At 41.3% G+C, this 25,651-nt stretch overlaps 1 protein-coding gene across 2 annotated transcripts in view; it reads right to left on the bottom strand.

Moving 5' to 3' along the window:
- samd12 (sterile alpha motif domain containing 12) overlaps nt 1–25,651 on the bottom strand; it is a 122,941-nt gene that overhangs the window by 63,818 nt on the left and 33,472 nt on the right. For both annotated transcript variants that reach the window (XM_043688986.1, XM_043688987.1), the window contains one exon: nt 25,301–25,476. In XM_043688986.1, the coding sequence (XP_043544921.1) occupies nt 25,301–25,476 (176 nt within the window). The remainder of the gene's footprint in view (nt 1–25,300; nt 25,477–25,651) is intronic.

The following is a 25,651-nucleotide window of genomic DNA, read 5'->3' as shown; positions in this document are numbered from 1 at the left end:
CCCCCCCCCCCCCTCCTCTAGCTTATCTCTCCATGTTTCAGGCTCTCTGCCTTTATTCCTGATGGAGGGCTTTTGCCCGAAACGTCGATTTTGCCTGTCCTCGGATGCTGCCTGAATTGCTGTGCTCTTCCAGCACCACTGATCCAGAATCTGGTTTCCAGCATCTGCAGTCATTGTTTTTACCTCGTTGATTTTAACCCTACTGTGAATTCTCTTGCAAGGATGCCTGCCTTGAAGAAGCTTTCCTCCTCTCTCTCCAAGAATCTCAGGGAGTCTCTCTCCCACTTCTACTCCCAGGTCATTTCCCCTTCCTGATGAAGGGCTTTTGCCCGAAACGTCGATTTTTCCTGTCCTCGGATGCTGCCTGAATTGCTGTGCTCTTCCAGCACCACTGATCCAGAATAAACCCAACATGTTCAATCTATCAGAAATAACAAAGCAAGGCATATAAATACTGCCTACTTATTAGATTAGATTAGATTACTTACAGTGTGGAAACAGGCCCTTCGGCCCAACAAGTCCACACCGACCCGCCGAAGCGTAACCCACCCATACCCCTACATTTACCCCTTTTACCTAACACTACGGGCAATTTAGCATGGCCAATTCACCTGACTTGCACATCTTTGGAGTGTGGGAGGAAACCGGAGCACCCGGAGGAAACCCACGCAGACACGGGGAGAATGTGCAAACTCCACACAGTCAGTCGCCTGAGGCGGGAATCGAACCCGGGTCTCTGGCGCTGCGAGGCAGCAGTGCTAACCACTGTGCCACCGTGCCGCCCATAAATGATTGGGGGCCAGAGGCTGGGAATTCTTTGCCAAACACTCATGTCCAACTTACAGAAATTTCTAATATGCATATTTCAAACCTTCTATTTTATGGTTTCAACAAATGTCTGAGAAAAATATATCGCTAGGTCTTTATGGGCAGAGTTGAGATGTCAGCAGTGAGCACCATTGCTTCAATGATGACCGTGAAATGCAGCCTCACACACATACAGAATTGGTAGATGTAATAATTACTGTGGCATCAAAACAGCGCAACTTAGACATTTTGTTTTTTTTTCTAAATGTCTGACTTGCCTATAAATCATGCATTTTTTACTCTTACTTTTAGGTAATTTACATTTTTTAGTTAACAATCCATTACAACATACTTGACAATAATATTCATTCATAAACCTAATACAAACTATAATTAAGTTATCAACCCTCCTTTCTTTGATGCTCATTAAAACTGAATTGTATTGGCTGTGTATAATATTGTGATAAAAACTAAATTACTGCAAAGTAGCTCCTCCCCTCAAATGGTACAAACAGTTCAGCCAATCACAAGGTGCCAACTAATATAACATTAAAATGAAGAAGAAATAAACTGGTGATGCTTTCACACAGTTTGCCAGTTGTTTATGCAATACAAATTGTCCGGTATCTGCAGGCCTATTTTCAAGCATACTGAGTGTATAGTTCCTGATTTGTTCAATAACACATTGCAGAATGCACTAAGCTTCGGTTACTGGCAGAGAAGAATTACTTGGCACAAGCAATGAAGTAAAAAGCACCCTTGTATTATTCTCAGGCCCAATGGAACATTTAATTGTGCAAAAACAAAATAAATGGAGAAGGATTGTGTTACCTCTATTCAATCAGATGACTCTGCAGAATTATCCCTCTAATTTCATGACTATAAGAATCTCCAAGCAGTAATTTTTTTAATATAAAATCTCCATGGAGATCTACAGAATTTGATTCAAGAGGGCACTGCTGTGGGATCACAATCCAAATGTAGCCCCTATACACAGAGTCTGACCAACTCATTCTTAAAAAATGCTGATCAACAACTATCAGCAAGATTGATGCTTCAAATCTCACCACAATGGAAATTCTAACGGTGCTCAGCACATTATGATCTTTTCTATAGGTTGCTCTGCTTGGTAACAATGCCATCAGGTAGCTATATAGGGATAATGACTATGGTGATTAAATATCGTGGATTTGAAATATTAACTTTTTTTTGTCCACAGATATTGATTTGCAGTATTTCTTTCAGATTTTTAACATTTGTAGTTTTTTTAAAAAAGCAACACATTCTGTTTGTTGCACTGCAATCCAGTAGCTCACTATAGTATTTGCATGAAGTGTCTGGGCATCACACCATTTTGTAACTCTGAAGGTTCAGTAAAGGTTCCATCTGTGTGGTGAGAGAGTATTAGTTCACGTGAACCACATGCTCCCTCTGCTGCTCCTTTCTGGTACAACAGTTGTCTAATTAAGCCAATTGACATCTCAGCTGCGTCACTATCGCCCAGAGCAAGGGCAAGGACAGAAATCAGGGAGCTGGTGCTGCTCCTGATCAGGGTCCCCAGCCCCTGGTACAACTGAGGGCCCAGACCTGTACACAGCAGGTCCAGTGTGCTCTACCACAAGCTGCTCCAAAAACCCAACCTGTAGACATTCCACAAATTCCTTTTCTTGAGATCAGCTTCCAACCTGATTTGCACACAATGCATATTGAAATTCCTGCATATTGAGTCCCCCATGATTGTTGTAATAGTTGTTTCTTACTTGGTTTTTCTATCTCTAGATTTGTTTTCTGCTCTGACTCTCCAAACCCTGTCCACCATCTACAAGACAAGTCAGGAGTGTGATGGAATACTCCACACTTAACTGACAGCCATAGCCCCAACAACACTCAAGAAGCTGGACTCCATCCAGGACAAAGCAGTCCGTTTGATTGGCATCAGATCCACAAGTATTCACTCTCTCCACCATCGACACTTGGTAGCAGCAATGTGTACTCTTTACAAGATACACTGCAGAAATTCACCAAATATTCTCAGACAACACCTTCCAAACCCATGACCACTTCCAACGAGAAGGACAAGGGTAGCAGATATGTGGGAACACCAATAGCTTCAAATTCCCCTCCAAGACACTTACCATCCTGACTTGGAAATATATTGCTAATCCTTCACTATTACTGGGCCAAAACCATGGAATTCCCTCCCTAATGGTATTGTGGGTCAACACAGCGGGTGGATTGCAGTAGTTCAAGAAGGCAGCTCACCACCACCTTCTCAAGGGCAACTAGGGACGGATAATAAATGCTGGCCCAGCCAATGATGCCAGCATCCCACAAAATGAGTAAATTTTTAAAAAATCTTTACTATTGCTAGGATGTCCGTATATAACTTCTATCAGTGTCTTTTTATCTTCGTGGTTCCTCGACTCTCCACGCACAAATTCTACATCTTCTGAACCTAGCTCACTTCTCGCTAACAATTTAATTTCAGTCCTTACTAACAGAGCAACACTGTCCCCTTTGCACATCCTTTCGATAATGACATGAACCTTGGATATTTAGTTCCGAGCCCTGATCCCCTTGCAGCCATGTTTCTGTGATCCCACAACTTCGTACCTGCCAATTTTAATCTGCGCTACCAACTCATTTACCTTGTTTCATATGCTGCATGCATTTAAGTGCAGCAATCCTGCGCTGAGTCCCCCCCACCCACCCACTTCTTATTGTTATCACCTTATCTGCTGTGCTTGAAGCTAAATTCCTGACCCTTTCCATATTCTGTCCAATTACTTGTTCTGCAAACTTTAACAACCTCTCCTGAGCCCTCCCCCAATAAAAGTTTTTCCATGATTTTCCATGCAACTGAACATCTCTCCTGCCCCCTCCCACCACCATCCAGTATTTAGTTTAAAGCTCTATCCACAATGCCAGCTGTGCAATTCACCAGGACTCTAATCCCAGCATGACTCACATCCATCCCATTGGAACAGCACCTTCCTTCCCCTGTACTGGTGTCAATGACCTATGAATTTAAACCTGTTTCTCTCACACCAATCTTTAAGCCATGTGTTTACCTCTTTAATCTTATTGATTCTGTGCCAAGTTGTTGCAACTCTGGCAGTAATCCAGACCTTACCACCCTTTTGATTCTGCTTTTTAATTCAGTCCCTAGCTGCTCATATTTCCTCAACAAAACATCTTTCTATTTATATCATTGGTACCTATGTGGTCCATGACAACTGAATCTTTCCCTCCCACTCCAAATTCCTCTGCAGCCTAGATGAGATATCCTGAACCAGGCAGGCAATCCAGCTTCGGGACTCTTGACCACAAAGAACAGTGTCTATCCTCCTGTATACATAATCCCAGATTAAAACAACATCTCTTTTCTCCACCCTGTTGAATGCTCCCCGTAGCATTGGGCTATGGTCAATTTGTCATCCTCTCCATGGCCCCTGCTCTCATCCACACAGGGAGCAAGAATCTCAAACCTTTTCTTCAACAAACTCAAAGGCTGAGGCTCCTTAAACATTACCTCCCGGGTTCCTCTACCTGCCTGTTTCACAGTCACACATTTCTGTCCCTGACCCTGACTGAATTTGAAGTTGTTAATCTCAGGCATGTGACAGCTTCTTGAAATACAGGGTCTAGGTAATTCTCCCTCACCCTGATGTGTTGCTGTATGCGAAGTTCAGACACTAGCTCATCAACTCTGAGCCAGAGTGCCTCAGCAACTAACACTTGCAACAAATGTGGTCATTGTGAACCCCAATGGGATCCACCAACTCCCACATCACGCAGGTGCAACTCATAGCCTGACACTGTATCTCTATTTTCTTTACTTCGAATCATAGAATCTCTACAGTGTGAAAAGAGGCCATTCAATCCATTAAGTCTGCACTAATCCCCCCCCCCCCACCTCTGAACAGCATCCCACCCAGACCCAGCACTCCCACTCCACCTTATCCCCATAACGCCACATTTCCCACATCTAAGCCACCTCATCTGCACATCTTTTGGACACTATGAACAACTTAGCAAGGGCCAGTTCACCTAACCTGCACATCTTTGAACTTTGGCAAGAAACCCACACAGACGTAGGGAGAATGTGCAAACTTCACACAGATACACACCTATGACTGGAATCGGATCCGGGTGTCTGGCCTTGTGAGGTAGCAGTGCTAACCACTGAGACACCGTGCCGCCCCTTAGTTCTTAATTTGTTTTTTAAAAATCCTACTAGTGTTGCTGTTTGTAATCTGTACATATTTCTCCTATTTATTGTCAATCTGAAAGTAATCTAGAGTAGATAGTCAAATTAACTGCTATTACCAACCAATGAACATATGGTTATCCTGTGATGTCAATCTGTTTTATGCTGGTGACCTGATCCTAGGCATATCTTTATCCTGTTAAAAAGAAACCTTACAAATGATGATCCAAAAAACCAAGCAAAATGTACCTCTTCCTCTCTGCACTGTATTCCCACACTGTCTCCAAAGGCCCCAAACCATATACTCACTTCGGAGATGCCTCACTCTGGATGTGACCTCTCCTTCCTGTCCACATGAAGCTTACTGCCGTTTAATGAAGCAGGCTTGTTCAAGAAATGTAACGTGAAGGAACTATGCTCAACAGAAACTCATCCCAAGGAAGAAGAAACATATTAAAAGGGGAGGATGGAGTGGAAAAGGGAAGCCAGGGATAGCCTTAAAGCAAAAGAAAAAGCATATAATGTGGTGAAGGTCAGTGGGAAGCCAGAGGATTGGGAAGACCATAAAAACCAGCAAAGGACAGTCAAATAAGCATTAACAGCTGAGAAGATTAAATATGAGAGCAAGGTAGCTCATCATATAAAAGAAGATTACAAGAGTTTTTTTAAAGACACATCGAAAGGTAAGAGAGAGGCAAGTGGACATTGTGTCACAAAACTGGTTCCTTTTTTTACTAAAAGCTGTTCTTTTTCTCAAGAATACTGTGTCCTTGTTTTTTTTTCAGAGGGATTGTAAACGCTCCTGGTGCCAATTTGACTGGTTTGGTACAGAGATTAAAGGGAATTGAGAGACCTTTTAAGTTTATATATAAAAGAGAGACTTCAGGCCAGAATGTTCATGTTTTAGAAGTGATCTGTATAATGAAAGAGGAGTGGTTAGCTCTCTAGCTGAGCAGTTCAGTCCAGAACTAGTTAGGAGTTCAACAATGAGCCATGTGGAAACTCTCTCTCTCTCTCTCTCTCTCTCTTTCTGCCCTTCTAACTCCAACCTGTAAGCATCTATTCCATTTTTTATGGCATTTTAAGGGGGTTTGCTTATTGGGACTGTTATATATATTTGGAAGAGTATAATTAAGTCTAGTTCAGATAGACTGGGTTTTGTAGGGGTTTATTATTCTGTTCTTTGTATTTCATTATGTAATTTTGTGAATAAATTTCTGTCTGTTTTAAAACCTAGTAATCAACCTGGCTAGCTTACTCTGGGTAATTTTCACTGTACATTAATTGAAACAAATGGCAAAGTTATGGTCTGGGCTGCCTGTTTAAGAATGCTTTGAGTGGTTTGGCCTAGTCCATAACAGATTGGGGGCTCTTTGCGGGATTTTAAACAGTGAGTGGTGGGAGCTATTGTCTTTATTTCGGGTGTTGGTTTGCTTGGGTAGACAAAGCTTGGGATAATAATGGCTCTTTCAGTCGCCAAAAGATTTCTGGAAGTGGATGCAGTGACATTGGAAGTTTTGCAAAAAGGTGAATAAGACCAAGCTGCAGGAATTAGCAGACCAGCTGGAACTGGAACTGCCTGCTTCTGTGAGGAAAACAGAGATAATTACAGCCGTAGCTCAGCATTTAAACTTGCTGGAGAAACCCTCAGTCTATACAGATGGCAAGAATTCAACTGCAAATGACGCAGCTTGAGTTAGAGGCGAGAGATAAGGAAAGGGCAGCAGAAATGAAACAGTTTGAGCTACGATTGAAAGCAGGAGAGAGGGAAAAAGAGAGAGCAGCAGAACAGAGAGCAAAGAAAGCTAAAAAAAAGAGAGCTTTTGAACTTCCAAAACCGATACTTAAAAAGAAAAGTCAGCTTAAAAGGCTGGAGATAAAGGCTGAGGGTAGGCTGAGTGAAGAAGAGAGTGAGGATGAGCAAGCCCCTGGTAGTCAGAAGCCAAGTGAGAAATTGTTTAAGTATGTTCAAACATTGCCTAAATTTGATGAGAAGGATTTGGAAGCATTTTGCATCTTATTTGAAAAGGGAGCTAACCATATGCAGTGGCCAGCGACAATGTGGGTTTTGTTGATCCAAACCAAACTTGTAGGCAGGGCTAGTGAAGTGTGCGCATCACTACCAGAGGAGATATATGGGGAGTATGAGGAGGTGAAAAAAGCCATTTTACATGTATATCGGCTTGTACCAGAAGCCAACAGGCGATGTTTCAGGGAAGGAGAAAGTGAGGTCTGCAGATGCTGGAGATCAAAGTTGAAACTTTATTGCTGGAACAGCACAGCAGGTCAGGCAGCATCCAGGGAACAGGAGATTCGACGTTTTGGGCACAGGCCCTAACCCTGGTCAAACCTATGTTGAGTTTGAAAGGATCAAACAGAGTAATTTCGATCGATGGATAAGAGCTTTAAAAATTGAGCAAACCTATGATGCCATTAGCGAGGTAATTATTTCAGAGGAATTCAAAGATTCACTGCCCGAAGTAGTGCGAACTCATGTGGAAGAGTTAAGACAGCAAGGTTAGCAGCTGAAATGGCTAATGATTATGAGCTGGTCCATAAAACTCGGTTTGGCTTCCAGAATCAATTTCAGTCCATGAGGGATAGAAACTGGGGCAAAGAGAAATCCTCACGTCGAAAGGGAAAGGTAGATCTCAGTGAAGATCATAAGGATAACTTACCACAGGGTAAAAAAGAAACCTTGAGGGGGACAGAGAAGTTAAAAAGCTCTGGTGTTTTCATTGTAATAAGGTGGGTCACACAAAATCACAGTGTTGGTGGGCTAGGAGAAAGACAGATGGGGGAAACTGGACAAACATGGAAGTTTTGTTGGTCTTGGTTAGCACTGCTACCTCACAGCGCCAGAGACCAGGGTTCAATTCCCGCCTCGGGCAACTGTCTGTGTGGAGTTTGCACATTCTCCCTGTGTCTGCGTGAGTTTCCTCTGGGTGCTCCGGTTTCCTCCCACAGTCCAAAGATGTGTGGGTTAGGTGAATTGGCCATGCTAAATTGCCCGTAGTATTAGGTGATGGGGTAAATGTAGGGGTCTGGGTGGGTTGCTCTTCGGAGGGTCGGCGTGGACTTGTTGGGCCAAAGGGCCTGTTTCCACACTGTAAGTAATCTAATCTAATCTAATCTAATCTAATCTAGTAACAAAAAGCATGACAGAAGTTAGACAACTGCCTCAGAGTGTTCAAGATAATCAGGAGGTTGGTTAAGGAGGAAATGCCAGGTCTGCTTAAAAAATATACATGCAAGAGTAAAGTTTATTCACATAGGCCAGGAGCAGTAGGTAAGGAGGTTACAATATTAATGGACATAGGATCCTCTCAGTCAGTAATGCTGAAGGATGAGGAGATATGTACTCCTGAGGGACTATTGCCAGAAAAGGTATTGGCAACAGGAATTCATGGTAAGACAAAAAGTGGTCAGTTATGTAAAGTGACGCTACAGAGTCCACACAAGAGTGGAGAATTTGTGGTGAGAGTACTGGACAAACTCACAGCTCCAGGAATACAGTTGGTCCTTGCAAATGATATAGCTGATTCACCAGTAGGCGTGCTGCCTACTCTGGCTGAAAAGCCAGTGGAGATGCTGGCAATTGAAGAAATGAATAATGTTTTTCCAGGAATTTTCCCTGATTGTGATCTTGTGATCGACAGAAGCAAGAGAGATCAAAAGGCACAGATAAGAAAGCTGACATAGCTTTATCCAAGATGTTTTTGACCAGATAGGTGGGACACAGCATAAGCAAATAGATAAATATGCAAGTATCTTTAGCTCTGCTAAGCTGATCGAGATACCGCACAAAGATGAGACTTAAAACAGTTACATCAAAAGGCATAGACAGAGAAGGGGAGTGAATGCCTTCCTGTGTGTTATTACTTAACAAATGATGTCTTAATAAGGAAATGGAGACCACCACACATTCAAGCAGATGAGAAATGGGCAGAGATTCGTCAAATCGTTTAGACAGTAGGGTATACAAAGGAGATGCTACGAGTGACACATAAGCTACCACTTGGAGGTGATTTAGGGGTGACGAAAACACAGGCTAAAATACAAAGACATCTTTACTGGCCTGGACTACACAAGGACATAATTGAATTTTGCCAGACGTGTCATACATGTCAGCTAATCGGAAAACCACAGGTAGTAATAGTACCTGCACCTTTAATACCTATTCCAGCATTTGAGGAACCTTTCGCAAGTGTCTTGATTGATTGTGTAGGTCCCCTACCTCAAACAAAAAGTTTGAATAAGTATTTATTAACAATAATGGATGTGTCGACTAGATTTCCAGAGGCAATCCCATTACGCAACATCACAGCTAAGAGTTATAGAAGAACTACTTATATTTTTTTACTAGATATGGACTACCATTAGAGATCCAATCAGAACAAGGATCCAACTTCACATGCAAACTATTCAAAGAGGTTACGGGTAACTTAGGAATAAATCAATTCAAATCTACTGCGTACCATGCAGAATTGCAGAAAGTGCTAGAGAGATGGCATCAAAGACTAAAAACCATGTTATCGTCAGGATTATCCAGATGATTGGGATAAAGGAGTTCAGTTTATGCTTTCTGCAATCAGAGATGCACCAAATGAATGCACCAAATTGGATTATGTGTCAAATTTTAGAGAACGATTAAATAGAGCTGGAGAGCTGGCTAGACAGCATTTAAAAGTATCACAACATACAATGAATCAGGAAGCGGATAAGAAATCACAAATTCGCAAGTTTGCAATTGGGGATAAGGTATTGGTGTTACTTCCAGAAACATGTGAGCCTTTTAAAGCAAGGTTTAGTGGACTATATCAAATTGAGTGAAAATTCAGTGAGGTGAACTACTTGATAGGGACTCCAGACAGGAAGAAATCTCACAGTATGTAATATGAATATTCTCAAAAGGTATTTTGATAGGGAAGGAAAGCAAGAGGAGAAGGTATTAATGATTACAGCATTCAAATGATTCTGAATTGGACATTCCTCAAATCAAATTGGACAATGGGGTAGTTGTCAAAAATTGGCATAAATTATTGACTTACCTTCCACTAGAAAATCAAAATGACCTGAAAGAATTTTTGTTATCACATGGGGAGATATGCAGAAATAAACAGGGAAGTACTAACCTAATTGTGCATGACGTAGATACTTTGGACGTAGGTTTGCTTGCTGAGCTGAAAGGTTCATTTGCAGACATTTCATTACCTTACTAGGTGACATCTTCAGTGGACCTCATGCAAAGCAATGCTGAAAATTCCTGCTTTCTATTTATATGTTTGGGTTTCTTTGGGTTGGTGATGTTATTTCCTGCGGTGATGTTATTTCCTGTGGTGAAGTTACTTCCTGTTCTTTTTCTCAGAGGGTAGTAGATGGGGTCTAACTCGATGTGTTTGTTGATAGAGCTCCGGTTGGAATGTCACGCTTCTACGAATTCTCGTGCGTCTCTTTGTTTGGTTGTCCTAGGATGGATGTGTTGTCCCAGTCAAAGTGGTGTCCTTCCTTATCCGTATGTGAGGATACTAGTGAGAGAGGGTCATGTCGTTTTGTGGCTTGTTGGTGTTCATTTATCCTCATGACTAGTTTTCTGCCTGTTTGTTCAATGTAGCGTTTGTTACAGTCCTTGCACAGTATTTTGTAAATGACGTTAGTTTTACTCATTGTCTGTATAGGGTCTTTCAAGTTCAGTAGCTGCTGTTTTAGTGTAATGGTGGGTTTGTGGGTTACCATGATACCAAGGGGTCTGAGTAGTCTGGCAGTCATTTCTGAGATGTCTTTGATGTAGGGGAGAGTGGCTAGGGTTTCTGGATGTGTTTTGTCTGCCTGTTTGGGTTTGTTGCTGAGAAATCGGCGGACTGAGTTCATTGGGTAACCATTCTTTTTGAATACACGGTATAGGTGATTTTTCTCTGCTCTATGTAGTTCCTCTGTGCTGCAGTGTGTGTTGGCTCGTTGAAATATTGTTCTGATGCAGCTTCGTTTGTGGATGTTGGGATGATTGCTTCTGTAGTTCAATATTTGGTCCGTGTGTGTTGTTTTTCTGTAGACACTGGTTTAAAGTTCCCCATTGGCTGTTCGCTCTACTGTGACATCTAGGAATGGCAGTTTCTCGCACGAGAGTTCCTAGAAACATGGCATTCCAACTCTATTAACATACACATCGAGTTAGACCCCATCTACCACCCCCTCTGAAAAGGAACAGGAAGTGACTTCACCGTAGGAAATAACATCACCGCAGGAAATAGTATCACCACAGGAAATAACATCACCAACTCAAAGAAACCCAAACATATAAATAGAAAGCAGGAATTTTCAGCATTGAGGTCCACTGAAACGTCTGGAAACGAACCTTTCAGCTCAGCGAGCAAACCTGTATCCTAATTCTCAACCTGAGCTACAAATCTTCTCAAAACTCACTATGACGTCGATACTGTTCCGATTAAGCAACATCCTTATAGGCATAACCCTCTAAAGTTGGCATAGGTTCAGAAAGAGATGCATGCTCCAAAATGGCATAACCGGAGTGTGGTACAGTGACTGGAGCTCACCCATAGTCATGGTGCCAAAGCCAGATTTACCCAACGGTTATGTGTGGACTATCGTAAAGTCAACGCCGTTACAAAGATTGATGCATATCCAATTCCACAGCTGGAGGACTGTGTCAAAAAAGTGGGACAAGCAACTTATATTTCTAAGTTGCGCTTGCTCAGAGGCTACTGACAAGTAACTCGGTCAGAGAGAGCAAAGGTAATTTTGGCTTTCATAATGCCAAATGGACTATATCAGTTCAAAGTCATGCCATTTGGTGTGAAAAATGCTCCAGTCACATTTCAGAGATTGACTAATAAGGTCATTGCCAGATTACCCAACTGTGTGGGGTATATGGATGATCTGGTGATGCTCACTCATGGAAGGAGCATTTACAGCATTTATTGGACTTCAAAGTTTGTGCGAAGATTTGTAGCTCGGGTGCTCGTTGTTGTGGTTCTGTTCGCCAAGCTGGAAGTTTTTGTTGCAAACGTTTCGTCCCCTGGCTAGGCGACATCATCAGTGCTTGGGAGCCTCCTGCGAAGCGCTTCTTTGATGTTTCCTCCGGTGTTTATATTGGTCTGTCCCTGCCGCTTCCGGTTGTCAGTTTCAGCTGTCCGCTGTAGTGGTTGGTATATTGGGTCCTGGACAAAATATACCAACCACTACAGCGGACAGCTGAAACTGACAACCGGAAGCGGCAGGGACAGACCAATATAAACACCGGAGGAAACATCAAAGAAGCGCTTCGCAGGAGGCTCCCAAGCACTGATGATGTCACCTAGCCAGGGGACGAAACGTTTGCAACAAAAACTTCCAGCTTGACGAACAGAACCACAACATTTATTGGACTTGTTCAATCAACTTCAGAAGGCAGGCTTGATGGTAAACCAAGCTAAAAGTGAATTTGCCAAAGCCCAAGTCACCTTCCTGGGCCATCTTATTGGACGTGGACATATGGCCCCAAGGATGCAAAAATGAAAGTAATTGGGAAATTGCCCACACTGCCAATGAAAAAAATAGTACTTTGGTTCCTGGGATTGAGTGAATTTTACCAAAAGTTTATGCCAAACTTTAGCAGTGTGGCTGTTCCACTCACCGAATTGTTAAAAAAGGGCAAGAAGTTTCAGAGGACAGCAGACTGTCAAAAGGCATTTGACAGCCTCAAAACTTTGTTCACCACTGCCCCAGTATTAGCCATACCTGCTTATACAGAGCCTTTCCAGGTGACTATCGATGCCAGTGATGTGGGTGATGCGGTGCTCTCACAGGAGAATGACGAGGGAATAGAAAGACCCATCGGGTGTTTTTCCAGGATGCTGAACATTCATCAACAGAAATATTCAACGGTGGAGAAAGAGACTTTAAGCTTGGTGTTGGCATGACAACACTTCAGTGTCTATATTACCAGCAATGCTTCTGAGACAATTGAATACACTGATCATAACCCATTGACATTTGTGGAAAGATTTAAGGACAAAAATGCCAGACTGTTTAGATGGAGCTTGTTGTTGTAGCCATTCAATTTGACAACTTGTGAAAACTTGATTGCTGATGCACTATTGAGGCTCGAATGAGATACGGAGACATTCGGTGGAGGACGTGCCTTTGCCCGTATTTGCTTGTGGTTGTGCATGTTTACAGTTAGTATAGTGTATATGTGTGTTTAGATATTAACCAGGTTTTTGAAGGGTTTTAAAAATGAAGCTCTCTCTTTGGTATTGATGTTCATTTTTTTTAAAGGGAGGAGATGTCACAAAGCTGCTTCCTTTTTTTCTAAAACCTGTTCCTTTTCTTAAGGATACTGTGTCCTTGGTTCTTTTGCAGAGGGGTCGTAAACAGCTCTCGGTGCCGATCAGACTGATTTGGTACAGAGATTAAAGGGTATTGAGATGCCTTTTTGTTCCTATGTAAACAGATGAGACTTCAGGCCAAAGTGGTCATGTTCTAGAAGTGACCTGTATAATGAAAGGGAAGTGGTCAGCTCTCTAGCTGAGCAGTTCAGTCCAGAACTAGTTAGGAGTTCAACAATGAGCTGTGTGGAAACTCTCTCTCTCTCTCTTTCTGCCCTTCTGACTTCAACCTGTAAGCATCTGTTCCATTTTTAATGGTGTTTTAAGGGGATTTGCTTATTGGAACTGTTGTGTATATTCGGAACAGCATAATTAAGTCTAGTTCAGATAGACTGAGTTCTGTAGGGGTTCTTTATTCTGTTCTTTCTGCTTCATTGTGTAATTTTGTGAATAAATTTCGGTCTGTTTAAAACATAGTCGTCAACCTCGCTAGCTCCGGGTAATTTTCAATGTACACGTACAAAAACAAATTGCAAAATTATAGTTTGGGTTACCTGCTCAAGAATGTTTTGAGTGGTCTGGCCTAGTCTATAACAATTGGACTGCTGGAAAAATGAGGCTAGAAAAGTAGTAATAGGGACAATGAAATGGTGGAGAAACTGAATACATACGTTGCATCAATCTTCACGGTGGAAGACACCAAATGCATCCCCACACCCTCAAGACAGTCAGGGGCAGAGGTGAGTGGCATAGGCATCACTCAAAGTGAGTGCTGGGGAAGCTAAAACATCTGAAGACAGATGAATCACCCTAGGGCTCTGAAGGTGATAGCTGAGGAAATTGTGGAGCCATTGCTGGTGATCTTCCAGGAATTAATGGAGTCAGGGAGGGTTCCAGAGGAAAATGGCTAATGTAAGACCCTGGTTAAGGAGGGAGGGAAGCGGAAGAAGGGAAATTATAGGCTGGTTACCTTGACCTCAGTCATTGGTGAAATTTTAAGAGTCCATTATAAAAGGATGAGATTGCAGAATATTTGGAAATGCTGAGTCAGCGCGGCTTTGTCAAGGTAAAGTCATGCCTGACAAATCTGTTAGCGTTCTTTGAGGTGGTAATGAGCAAGTTGGGTAAAGGAGAGAAAATGGCCTTAGTCTATTTGGATTTCCAGACTGCCTTAGACAAGGTGCTTTCAGGAGCCTACTAAATAAGACAAGGGCTCATGGTGTTAGGGTCAAGATACTAGCATGGATTGGCTGATTGGTGGAAAGCAGAGACTAGTAATAAAGGATGGCAGCCAGTAACCCTCAGCCTCCAATGCTCCAGGGAAAGAAGTCCCAGACTGTCCAGTCTCTTCTTATAACTGAAACCCTCCAGTCCCTGCAACGTCCTTGTAAATCTTTTCTGCACCCTTTCTGGTTTAACAACATCCTTAAGGTTCTGGTCAGACCACATTTGGAATATTTTGAGCAGTCTTGGGTCCTATATCAAAGGAAGGGTGTGTTGTCAGTGAAGCAAGTCCAGAGGAGGTTTACAAGAATGATCCCAGGGATGAAGGCCTTGTCATAGGAGGAGTGGTTGAAGACCCTGATTCTGTACTAGATGGAGTTTGGAAGGATAAAGGGGTGATTTCATTGAACTTTGCAGAATACAGAGAAGCCTGGGTACAGTGGGCCTGGAGAAGATATTTCCACTAGCTTTACAGAACTTTAGTTAGGTCACACTTGGAATATTGTGTACAGTTCTGGTCACAACACTACCAGAAGGATGTGGACATTTTGGAGAGGGTACAGAAAAGGTTTACAAGGATGTAGCTTGGTTTGGGAGATTCTAACTATGAAGAAAGATTGGATAGACTTTGTTTTCACTGGAATGCAGGAGGTTGAGAGGTGACCTGATATAGGTTTATAAGATTGTGAATGGCAGGGATTGGGTGGAAAGTAAGAGGTTCTTTTCCCCAGGGTGGAAGGGTCAATTATGAGGACGAAGGTACAAGGTGCTAGAATTAGAGGGATACAGATCCTGTAAGTAAAGACTGTTGTAATTTGGAGAGGCAAAATGTGTCAGTGCAGGTTTGGAGGATCCAAGGGCCTGTTCCTGTGCTGTATTGTTCTTTGTTCACTAGGAACACAGACTGCGAACTGAGAGCACAAGCTCAGAGCTCCACCCTTTAGAGAAGGAATTTCTTCAGCCAGAGAGTGGTGTACTTTGGAATTCACTTTCTGGGAAGGCTGAGGAGGCAAGTCATTGAGAGTGTATAAGACAGAGCTAGATAGGTTCTGATTAGTTAGGGGATCAAAGGGGAGAAGGCAGGAGAATGGGGGTTGAGAAACATCATGATTGAAAGGTAGAGCAGACTTGGTGGACTGATGGTCTAATTCTGCTCCTTTATCTTATGACTCGAGAGCCCCAGTTATTGGGCTCTGGTCTACCCTATTATCCTGGGCCACATTCAAGGAAGGTCTTTACTTAGAAGGCAATACTGCTGGTATGTATTAACCAGAAGTGCATGAATTACACAGAGGCTGCACTGTAATTTCAGACATCATGCTGGGTACAGCACAATGACAGCACATCTCTGTTGTGTTCACTGTGTACTTGTGATATATTAAGATAGAATTTCCACAGGGTTCTCCTCACATCTCGCTGAAGTATGGAGGAAGATCAGAAGAAATTCTAAAGAAAGTGGCTCTTTAGTTTTTTGCCTGAACTCCTAATTATCTTCTAGAGAAGGTTACAAAAAACACAAACAAGATCAAACAAGATCAAATACAGGACTTTATTGAAGGGAAATACCTGGCTGCTCATTGGATGCTGCCTGAACTGCTGTGCTCTTCCAGCACGACTGATCCTGAATCTGGTTTCCAGCATCTGCAGTCATTGTTTTTACCTCTAATCATAGTCCATGGGAACTCTTCAAACCTCATTGTTATTAAAATTCTAAGCACCAACTGGGGGCCAAGCACTCTGTTAATGTGCACTGTTTGCTGCCAAATCCAAGTGCAGCTTTTACCTGAAGGGTTATATTGCCAGGCATTCCTGAAAACTATTAACATTTTGGAGTTGAGCCAACGCTCTGTATGATTTTGATTTGGGGGTTTGTGGGGGAATAAAAAAAAAAAAGAGGCTCACTCCAGAGAAAGAGACATTCTTCCTGAAAAATCAGGAACCTGGTTCTGAGAATAACAAAGTTGGTTTTTGGACCAGCGAGGGTAAAGGAACAACACAGTTCAAATCGGAATGGTGTGCATTTTGGAAAAGGCAGTGGGATTTGATGATGTTCCCATTCCCCTGAAGGTTTTTGGCCTTCTAGAAGGTGGAGGTCACAGGCTTGGAGGTGCTGTTTGAGAAGTCTAAAGGGAAGAAACCTGCAGGTAGTACACATTGCAGCCACAGCATGCGGTGTACAGGGAGTGCAGCCACAGCATGCGGTGGTACAGGGAGTGCAGCCACAGCATGCGGTGGTACAGAGAGTGCAGCCACAGCATGCGGTGGTACAGGGAGTGCAGCCTGCTCTCTCGTTGATGGCGCTGACCATCTTCAATTTTGATGCTTGCCCGACTAGTAGATTCCATCACACTTGTGACCTATAGTCAGTGATGAGGCTTTAGGGAGTCAGATATTGAGTTTCTAGACAAAAGCAACCCCAGGTTTTTCATGGCGAAGTATTTGGTCATGGTGATGCAATGAAGCTCATGCTCTGTTGAACGTGCTTACCAGCTGGTAATTATGTAGTACAAATATTGCCTTCTATTTAAAAGATTCACATGAATGAATCCAGACATGAGGATCTTCACTTATGAAGACAGATTGGAGTAGGTGGGGCTATTTCCTTTCAGAAAAGAAGGCAGAGGTTAAATTTAATAGCGATATTCAAACTCATGAGGTGTCTGAAGAGTGAAGATATTGGCAATGACTGTGACAGCATTTTATGAGTTCTAAATGGTACTGCAATTATATCCAAAATTGGCTTTGTGGCTTCTCTGTAACACTTCTATGAACATCATGCAATCATCAGCAAACATGTCCACATGTGATCTGATAATGGGGGGGAAAAGAAAAGAAAAGAAAAGAAAAGCATACAGCGCTATCGAACTTCAGCAAGATGTCTTCAGTCAGATGGTTGGTCTCAAACAACCACAATCATTTCCCTTTGTGCTGGGTATGACTGCAACCATTGGAGAGATTTCATTGATTTCAGTATGGTCAATGTGTTCTCTAATTTTCTTTTATTTGGAGCCAAGAGATCCTAGCAGACCCAACATCCTGGATGAAACAATTCTAGAAGTACATCTGTTAGATAAATTATAGACTCAAATTCATAATTACTGATACCACAATAAACCTCATAAGAGCAGGAGAACGTCTAAGTATTCATTCCTTCTGACTATCTCCACCAGCAAGAAATATTCTCAGTTTTACAGTGAAACAGCACATGTACAAATACATTGAACTTGTGTTAAACACTACCAGAAGATGTGGAATACTTAAGTACTTTGCAGTGCTTGATAGGTCCCAAAAAATGTGCAAAAGCATACATCATCTTTCTACTGGTTTTGATTGTAAGTGAACTGCATTTCTGCATCTCGAACTACAGATATTATAGCTGTAATTTTACTGATGGGTGACCTTCAAAAACTTTCAACTTCTGTCATTCAAAAAACAATACAAAGAAGACTAAAAAGTTTACGCAGAGAGTTGTGAATGCATGGAATGCATTGCCAATGGTGGTGGTGGAAGCAGAGTCATTAGGGACTTTTAAGTGACTGCTGGACAGGCACATGGACAGCACTGAATTGAGGGGTGCGTAGGTTAGGTTATGTTATTTTAGATTAGGAATAATCCTTGGCAGAACATCGTGGGTCAAAGGGCCTGTTCTGTGCTGTGTTCTATTTGTTGCCCTTTAATCTCAAGCCTTTTAACACCCATTCCTTCATCACAATTTATATTCATGACCATCCTCAATTTTGTTTGTAAAGCTACTTATCCATCACAATGTTATCTTCTAACTCATAATTCCCATCCATGTCACAGGTTTCTTGAAGTTTCAGTTTCCTTTACATAATTCCACGAACATACCAAGGAAAAAAAACATTTTAAAGTAACCATGACTTTCCTTTCCAACTCCTTAATGAGGTTTCTCCTTAGATCAATTTATCTTTCCAAGCATTGTATACAATATTATTTTGTAAATTATCCTTTTTCTCAGTTCCCATTCAAGTTTAACTACATATTTAGCCAAAGTCCTGGAATTTCCCAGCACTGCCAAAACACTGGCTGCAGCTGGTCAAGTAAAAGTCTCTCAACACAACTTGTTACAGCAATAAATGCAGCCTTGCCCATTCTCACTTCAAAAATATCTGCACTTATTCATCAGCTGTTAATTTCAATATTTAAGCTACTCGATGGGCAAACGTAATGCATACCAGATAATTTATTTATATTAGGAACATATTATTTTCCAACATAACCCTGTCAATATTATTTCTGACCCAAGCCATCAGCCTTTCTGTATAAAGCAAATTGCATCTGTCCATTATTGTTACCAATAGACATGTCAGAAAGAAAAACATTAGCATCATCAATTTTGTGTTCATCACTTCATTTCATTTGCTTCCATTTCTTCAAACAATGTGGTTCAATTATAGATACAAACTGAATACTTGGACTACAGATCTCAATTTCCCCTCAGTTAATATAGTGGCAGATAATCTCGAAAAAGGACATTGATATTCAATGTAATTAGGGTATAATTGAACCCTAATTTAGCATTTTTGGATTTTCGAAAGACATTTGATAATAGGTTATACAAAAGATTGTAGCACATGCTCAAGGTCACTGGGGTGAACCAAGACATGAGCATAAATGCAGGATTGGTTGAAGGATCGAAAGCAGAAATTGGGAAAAAAAGGGTCATTTCCCTTTATTAGACCATTGCTAGTTAGGTACTCTCAGGAGCACAGCTGACCTCTCTCAATCTATAATTACTCAGTCAGAAGTCACACGACACCAGGTTATAGTCAACATATTTATTTGAAATCACAAGCTTTCAAAGTATATATGTCTTCACCTGACAAAAGGCGATACTCTGAAAGCCTGTGATTTCAACTAAACCTGTTGGACTATAACCTGGAGTCATGTGACTTCTGACATTGTCCACACTGGCACCTCCACATTATTATCATGAGTCAGCCTCTTTATTCAAACTGTTATGTATGAAGCTTGGTGATTATACAAATTTAGTGACAATAAACGTAATTCTAATTCTAGTTGAGAGAATAAAACAATGTAGTGGAACTGTAAGGTTATGTATTTGTTATCAAGAATAGAAGAGAATACTATTTTTAAACTGGAAAGTAAGTTTAAAATATTGGTGTTCATTGTTAATAGCAAATTAACTTGGTATGTAAATTTATTCAGGTGCTGGGCATTGTTATGCAAATCAACTTTTCAAAAATGTTACTATACAGTTCTAGAGCAGGTGGGATTTCAACCAGGGCTCCTGGCTGAGAGATAGGGATGCTACTATTGCACCATGAGAGCTGGGGATTAACTACATGTGCGAGCACATTAAACTGTCTTGGATTTGAATTTGAATTTTGGATTTGAAGGTGCATGTTTGTAAATAATTGTTGTTATCGACTCTTTGGTCCAATTCATCTATGCTGACCATGTGGTAAACTAGTCCTATTTGCCTGCATTTGGCCCATAGATCCCTCTAAACCTTTCCTATTCATGTACCTATCCAAACGTCTTTTAAATGTTGTAACTGTACCCGCATCTACCATTTCCTCTGGCAGTTCATTCCACATATGAACCACCCTCTGTATGCAAACTTTGGTTCTCAGGTCCATTTTAAATCTTTCTCCTCTCACCTTTGACCTATATGGTCTAGTTTTGAACTCCCTCAGATTTAGGGAAAAGAACTTAGCTATTCACCTTATGTGCCCCTCATGATTTTATAAATAAATCCCTGTAACAGAGAAAACGTTCCTCGGAGCAGCTGAGAGCCAGTGAGGAGTGGACTGGAGGCTTGGAATGGAGCGGGAACGGTTGTTCGATTTGGGTGTGGCGCAGATAGTCAGACCACATGTGGAAGCCAATGTGCTCAGATACTGCAACATAATGCTTATGTGTAATTTATTTACATAACTACCCTTTTAACTATGTCTTATTTCTGTAAAGCAATGTAACAATGTCATTTTTATTCCTCTTTTTGTACCTAAGATTTGTACTGAGGTATTTGTACTTAAGATGCACCATAGGAGGCAACATTGTAAAACTTTTCACAGTACCCCTGTGCATCTGTACTTGAGTACATATGACAATAAAAGATACCATAAAAAGGTCACCCCTCAACCACTTATGCTCCCAGTCTATCCTGCCTCTCCTTATAACTCAAACCCTTCAATCCTGGTAACATCCTTGTAAATCTTTTCTGCACCCTCTCCAATTTAATAACATCCTTCCAGAGCAGGGTGACCAGAACTGAACTCAGTACTCCAAACGCGGTCTCACCAACATCCTCTATAACTACCACATAGCATCCCAACTCCTACGCTCAATGGTCTGAACAATGAAGGCAAGCATACTAAATGCCTTCTCAACCACACTATTTACCTGTGACACAAATTTTAAGGAACAATATCCTGAAGACTAGATCTGATGATTCCATAATACTAACCTGGTGTCTACTATTAACTGTCTAAGTCCTGACCTTGTTACTCTTTCCAAAATGCAAAACCTTGCATTTATTCATATTAAACTCCACAATTGTCTCACGTTGTGGTGCTCATCATTGGAATTCTGTGCATAAGGATTAGTCACAAATTCTACCTTTCTCCATCTGGCAACCTGAGATATGTCATTCAGTGGAATTTGGATATTCGTTTGTACACAGCACAAAGTTAACAAAACAGATACAGCAAGCAATTAGGCAAAAATGTGTTGAAATCTGCATGGGAGTTAAAATAAAAAAAATTAAGGAAATCTTGTTTCAGCTGTGCAAGGCTTTGATGAGACTACACTTGGAGTATGCTGTACAATTTTGGTTTCCTCAGTGAAGGACAAATGTTCTTGTCTTATAGGGAGTGCAACAAATGTTCATGAGCTAAATTTCTGGGTTCACAGGGTTGTTCTATATGAGAAGGTATTACACAGAAAAGATATACATTCTGTGGTGCTGAAGAATGAGAGATTATTTCATTAAAACACTATATTCCAAGAGGGCTGTGTTGGGTAGGTGTTAAAATATTATTTCCTCTGGCTGGAGAGTCTAGAATTGGAAATCCTCTCCATTGTAATAGGTTTGAGTTTTGAGGTACACTAGAAATCCAGTTGGAGTTGAGATTGAAGACCAGCTTTGTTTTTACAGGATAGTGGAAAAGGCTTGAGGATCATGTGAGTTACTCCTATATTTATATTCTAAGCGAACTTTAAAATAGAAGGAAAATTTAGAACAAAGAACACTACAGCACAGGATCAGGTCCTTCAACCAACCAAGTTTCTCTAAACTAAAAACCTTGTGTCTCTATATTGACCATATGCCCTTATTCCCTGCTTATTCATGTATCTATCAAGATGTCTCTTAAACATGGCTATTGTATCTATCAATATCTACTCCTTTGGCAGCACATTCCGGGCATTTACCATCCTCAGTGTAAAAACAATTTGCCTCTCACAATCTCCTTTAAATGTTCCCCCCTTTACCTTAAACCTGTGGCCCCTAGTAATTGACATTTCTACCCTGGTAAAAAAGACAGACTCTCATTTCTATCCATGTCTCTCATTATTTTGTAAACCTCTATCAGGTTGCTTCTCAGCTTCTGATATTCAAGTCAAAATAAACCAAGTTTGTTCAGTCTCCCCTCATAGCTAATACCCTCTCAATCAGGCCACATTCTGGTAAACATTTCCATACCCTCTCCAAAGTCTCCACATCCTTTTGGTGGTTGTGGCAACCAGAAATGCACCCACATTTGGCCTAACTAAATGTCTATCCAGCTGCGATAAGACTTACCAAATTTTATACTCTATGCCCCGATGATGAAGCAATAATGCCACCTGCCTCTTGACCATCTTATCCACTTGTGTTCCACAGTGGACCTGTATGCCTAGATCCCTCTGTATATTAAAAGGGCTCTGCCATTTATTGTGTACTTCCCTCCTCCATTTGACCTTCTATATTCCATCATCTTGCACTAGTCTGGATTAAATTCTATCTGCCTCAGTCTCTACCTATCAATATCCTGCTGTATCCTCTAATCAACCTCCTACATTCTCCTCCAAAATCACTTACATACACATTACAAACACCAGGGGTCCCAGCAACGATCCCTGAAGAACACCACTGGTCACAGATCTCCAATTAGAAAAACAGCATTCCACCCTGTCTTCTATGATCAAGCCTGTTCTCTATCCATCCTGCCAGCCCTTTGTAGATCCCACGTGACTTCACCTTCTTATAGAGCTGATCATGAGAGACCTTGCTAAAGTTCATATAGATTACATCTACACTCTTGCCCTCATCAATCATCTTTGTCACTTCCTCATAAAACTTGAATCGAATTTGACAGACACAACTTCCCCCACACAAAGTTAAGCTGTTTATTGTTAATAAGTCTGTATTTTTCCGAATGTGAGTAAATCCTGTTCCTAAGAATCTTCTTGAATGCATCAGTGGTAGGGAAATCAAAGTTCACAGGCATATAATTTCCTGGATTATCCCTTTTTAAACAAAGGAACAGCATTAGTTGTTTTCCTTCCTCTGGGATCTCTGCTCGGACTAGAGAGGATACAAAGATTTTGAACAAGACTCCAGCATGTTCCTCCCTCACCTCTTTCAGTATGAGATAGACCCCATCAGGTCCTGGGGACTTTCTACCTTAATACACTTCAAAACACCTAACACTTCTTTTTTTTATATCAATGCACTCTAGAATATCAGCATACCACCACTCCACCCCCCCAGACTCATTACCCACCATGTCCTCCTCCTTTGTGAACTCTGATGCAAACTATTCTTTAAGGACATCATCCACTTCCCCCGGCTCCATGCATAAATTCCATCCTTTGGCCTTGAGTGGACCTATCCTTTCCTTGGCTACCTTCTTGTTCCTTATATACATGTAAAATACCTTAGGATTTTCCCTAATGCTGTTTATCAAGAACATTTCATGGCCCCTATTAGCCCTGCTAACTCCTTAAGTTCTTTCCTGCTTTCTTTGTATTCTTCGAGGGCTCTGTTTGTCTTCATTTTACCTAACCTTATGTATGCCTCCTTTTTCTTTTATCAATTTCTCTTGTTATTAAGATTCCCGAATCTTGCCAGCTTTATCCTTCATTTTCTCAGAAACATGCCGGTTCGGAACTCTAATCAATTGGCTTTTAAAAGATTCCCACATGACAGATATCGATTTACCCTCCAGCAGCCCCCTCAATACACATTTCTGAATTCCTGCCCAATATTGTCGTAGATAGCATTCCCCCAGTTTAGCACTTTCACCCAAGGACTACTGTTGGCCTTATCCATAAGTAACTTAAAACTTATGGCCAGTGTTCCCGAAGTGCTCCTCCACTAAAACTTCAGTCGCTGGGCTCGGCTCATTCCCCAGTATAGGTCTAGTACAGCCTCTTCCCTCGAAGGGGTATTTACATATTGCTTCAAGAAACAGATCTAACAGCCAGTCTTGTCCATCTCTCAGTCAAGTCTCTGTTATAGCTTCAACATCATGGTTATATGTACTAATCCAAGCTTGAAGTCCATCTGCCTTAACTGTCATACACTTTGCATTAAAGTAAATACATCTGAGACTGCCAGGTCCAGTCTCTTCAGTAACCTCCCCGTCTATCTGTTTTTCCTCTTGTTTTACTGGCCATAGTGTTTAACTCTTCCTTGGTCATTTTGTAATGTTAAAAGATTAAATTGTACTCTCTCTCTGGACATTAATGTAATGTTAAAGGGTTAAACTGTACTGTCTTTCTTCAAGAAGCTGAACTTTCTGGAAGTGGAGGGGGGGGGGCGACATTCTGTCTCGCATACAGGAATGTGGATGACTATCCATTGTAATCCTTACTTCATTGGCAGCCATTTACTACTATTCTACTGCTACTATCAAATTAAAACTCTCATTCAGTCCCTTCTATTCAGAAATGCTTTCATAGCCATCCCCTGGCCAATCAAATTTGTTTGCGTGATCATCCCCCGAAGCTAGGGCATATTATATCTACATTGTCTTGGGGAATCACTGAGTCAGGAAATCATTTGCATAACGGTTCCCAGGATTAGGGCATTTACATTTACAATATCTCTGAGGATAACCTCATCCTACCATTGTACATGGGGTAACATATGGTTATGCAAGGGTTGGGGCGGGGAAAAGTGACCGGAACAAAGGGGAAATGTTTCTTTTGTTCGGGTCTTCTTTGGACTTGACTTCACACATCTGTGAATAGGGTCAAAGGGGGTCACCTAGTTTGTAGAGGCTTTATAAACTTTAACTGTTTGCAGAAGTTGGTGTGTGCAAATTGCATCTTGTGTGTGAAACATCGGAAAAAACCTAACAATTTCACTTGCTGACCTCCGCTCTGCTTCCTCTCCACCATTCTACTTTAAACCCTCCCGAGTGACACTGGCAAACCTCCCTACCAGGATATTAGTTCCCCTCCAGTTTAGGTGCAACCAGTCTTCCTTGTACAGGTCCCATCTGCCCTGGCAAACATCCCAAAGATCTATACACCACATCAACGTCCTACACCAGCGCTTTCGCCACGTATTTAACTTTACTATCTTCCTATTCTTAGCCTTATTGACATGTAGCAAAATAAAATTATTTTAAAAAGCAATTTTGGCCGACTTACACAGACAAGACAATACAGTTTCAAATGTATCAATTAAGATTTATTGGATTTTTTTTAAGGGAAGGAGCAATTGAGTTAAACATCTAATTGCAGCTACACTTACCTTCACTGATTCAGTTTCTGCCACGTGAAGACTCTTTGGACTATCATTTGATTCTATCCTTAAAGCCTTTTCATCGTTTGAATTCAATACTTCTGGATCTCCAAGTACCTGCAAACTCACATCTTCAGTGCAAACAGCATGATCCACACCATTCTGGTTAAGATTACAATGGATAGCTGTAAAATTGAAGATTAATAAAACATAAGTAAGCATTTAAACTTTGCTATTATCAGCTGAAACACAAACTGTATCATCAAGTTCCTATTCTGGGAAACCTGTACATGTTTTTGCTTGCATGAATTTATACCCCAATTGGATATGGGTGCTAACAAGTTGAATTTTTCAGAACAT

This window comes from Chiloscyllium plagiosum, chromosome 4 (genome assembly GCF_004010195.1).
Source record: "Chiloscyllium plagiosum isolate BGI_BamShark_2017 chromosome 4, ASM401019v2, whole genome shotgun sequence".
Classification (NCBI taxonomy): Eukaryota; Metazoa; Chordata; class Chondrichthyes; order Orectolobiformes; family Hemiscylliidae; genus Chiloscyllium; species Chiloscyllium plagiosum.
Note: the sequence above shows the minus strand (reverse complement) of the source record. Positions and strands in the feature narration are given on the sequence as shown.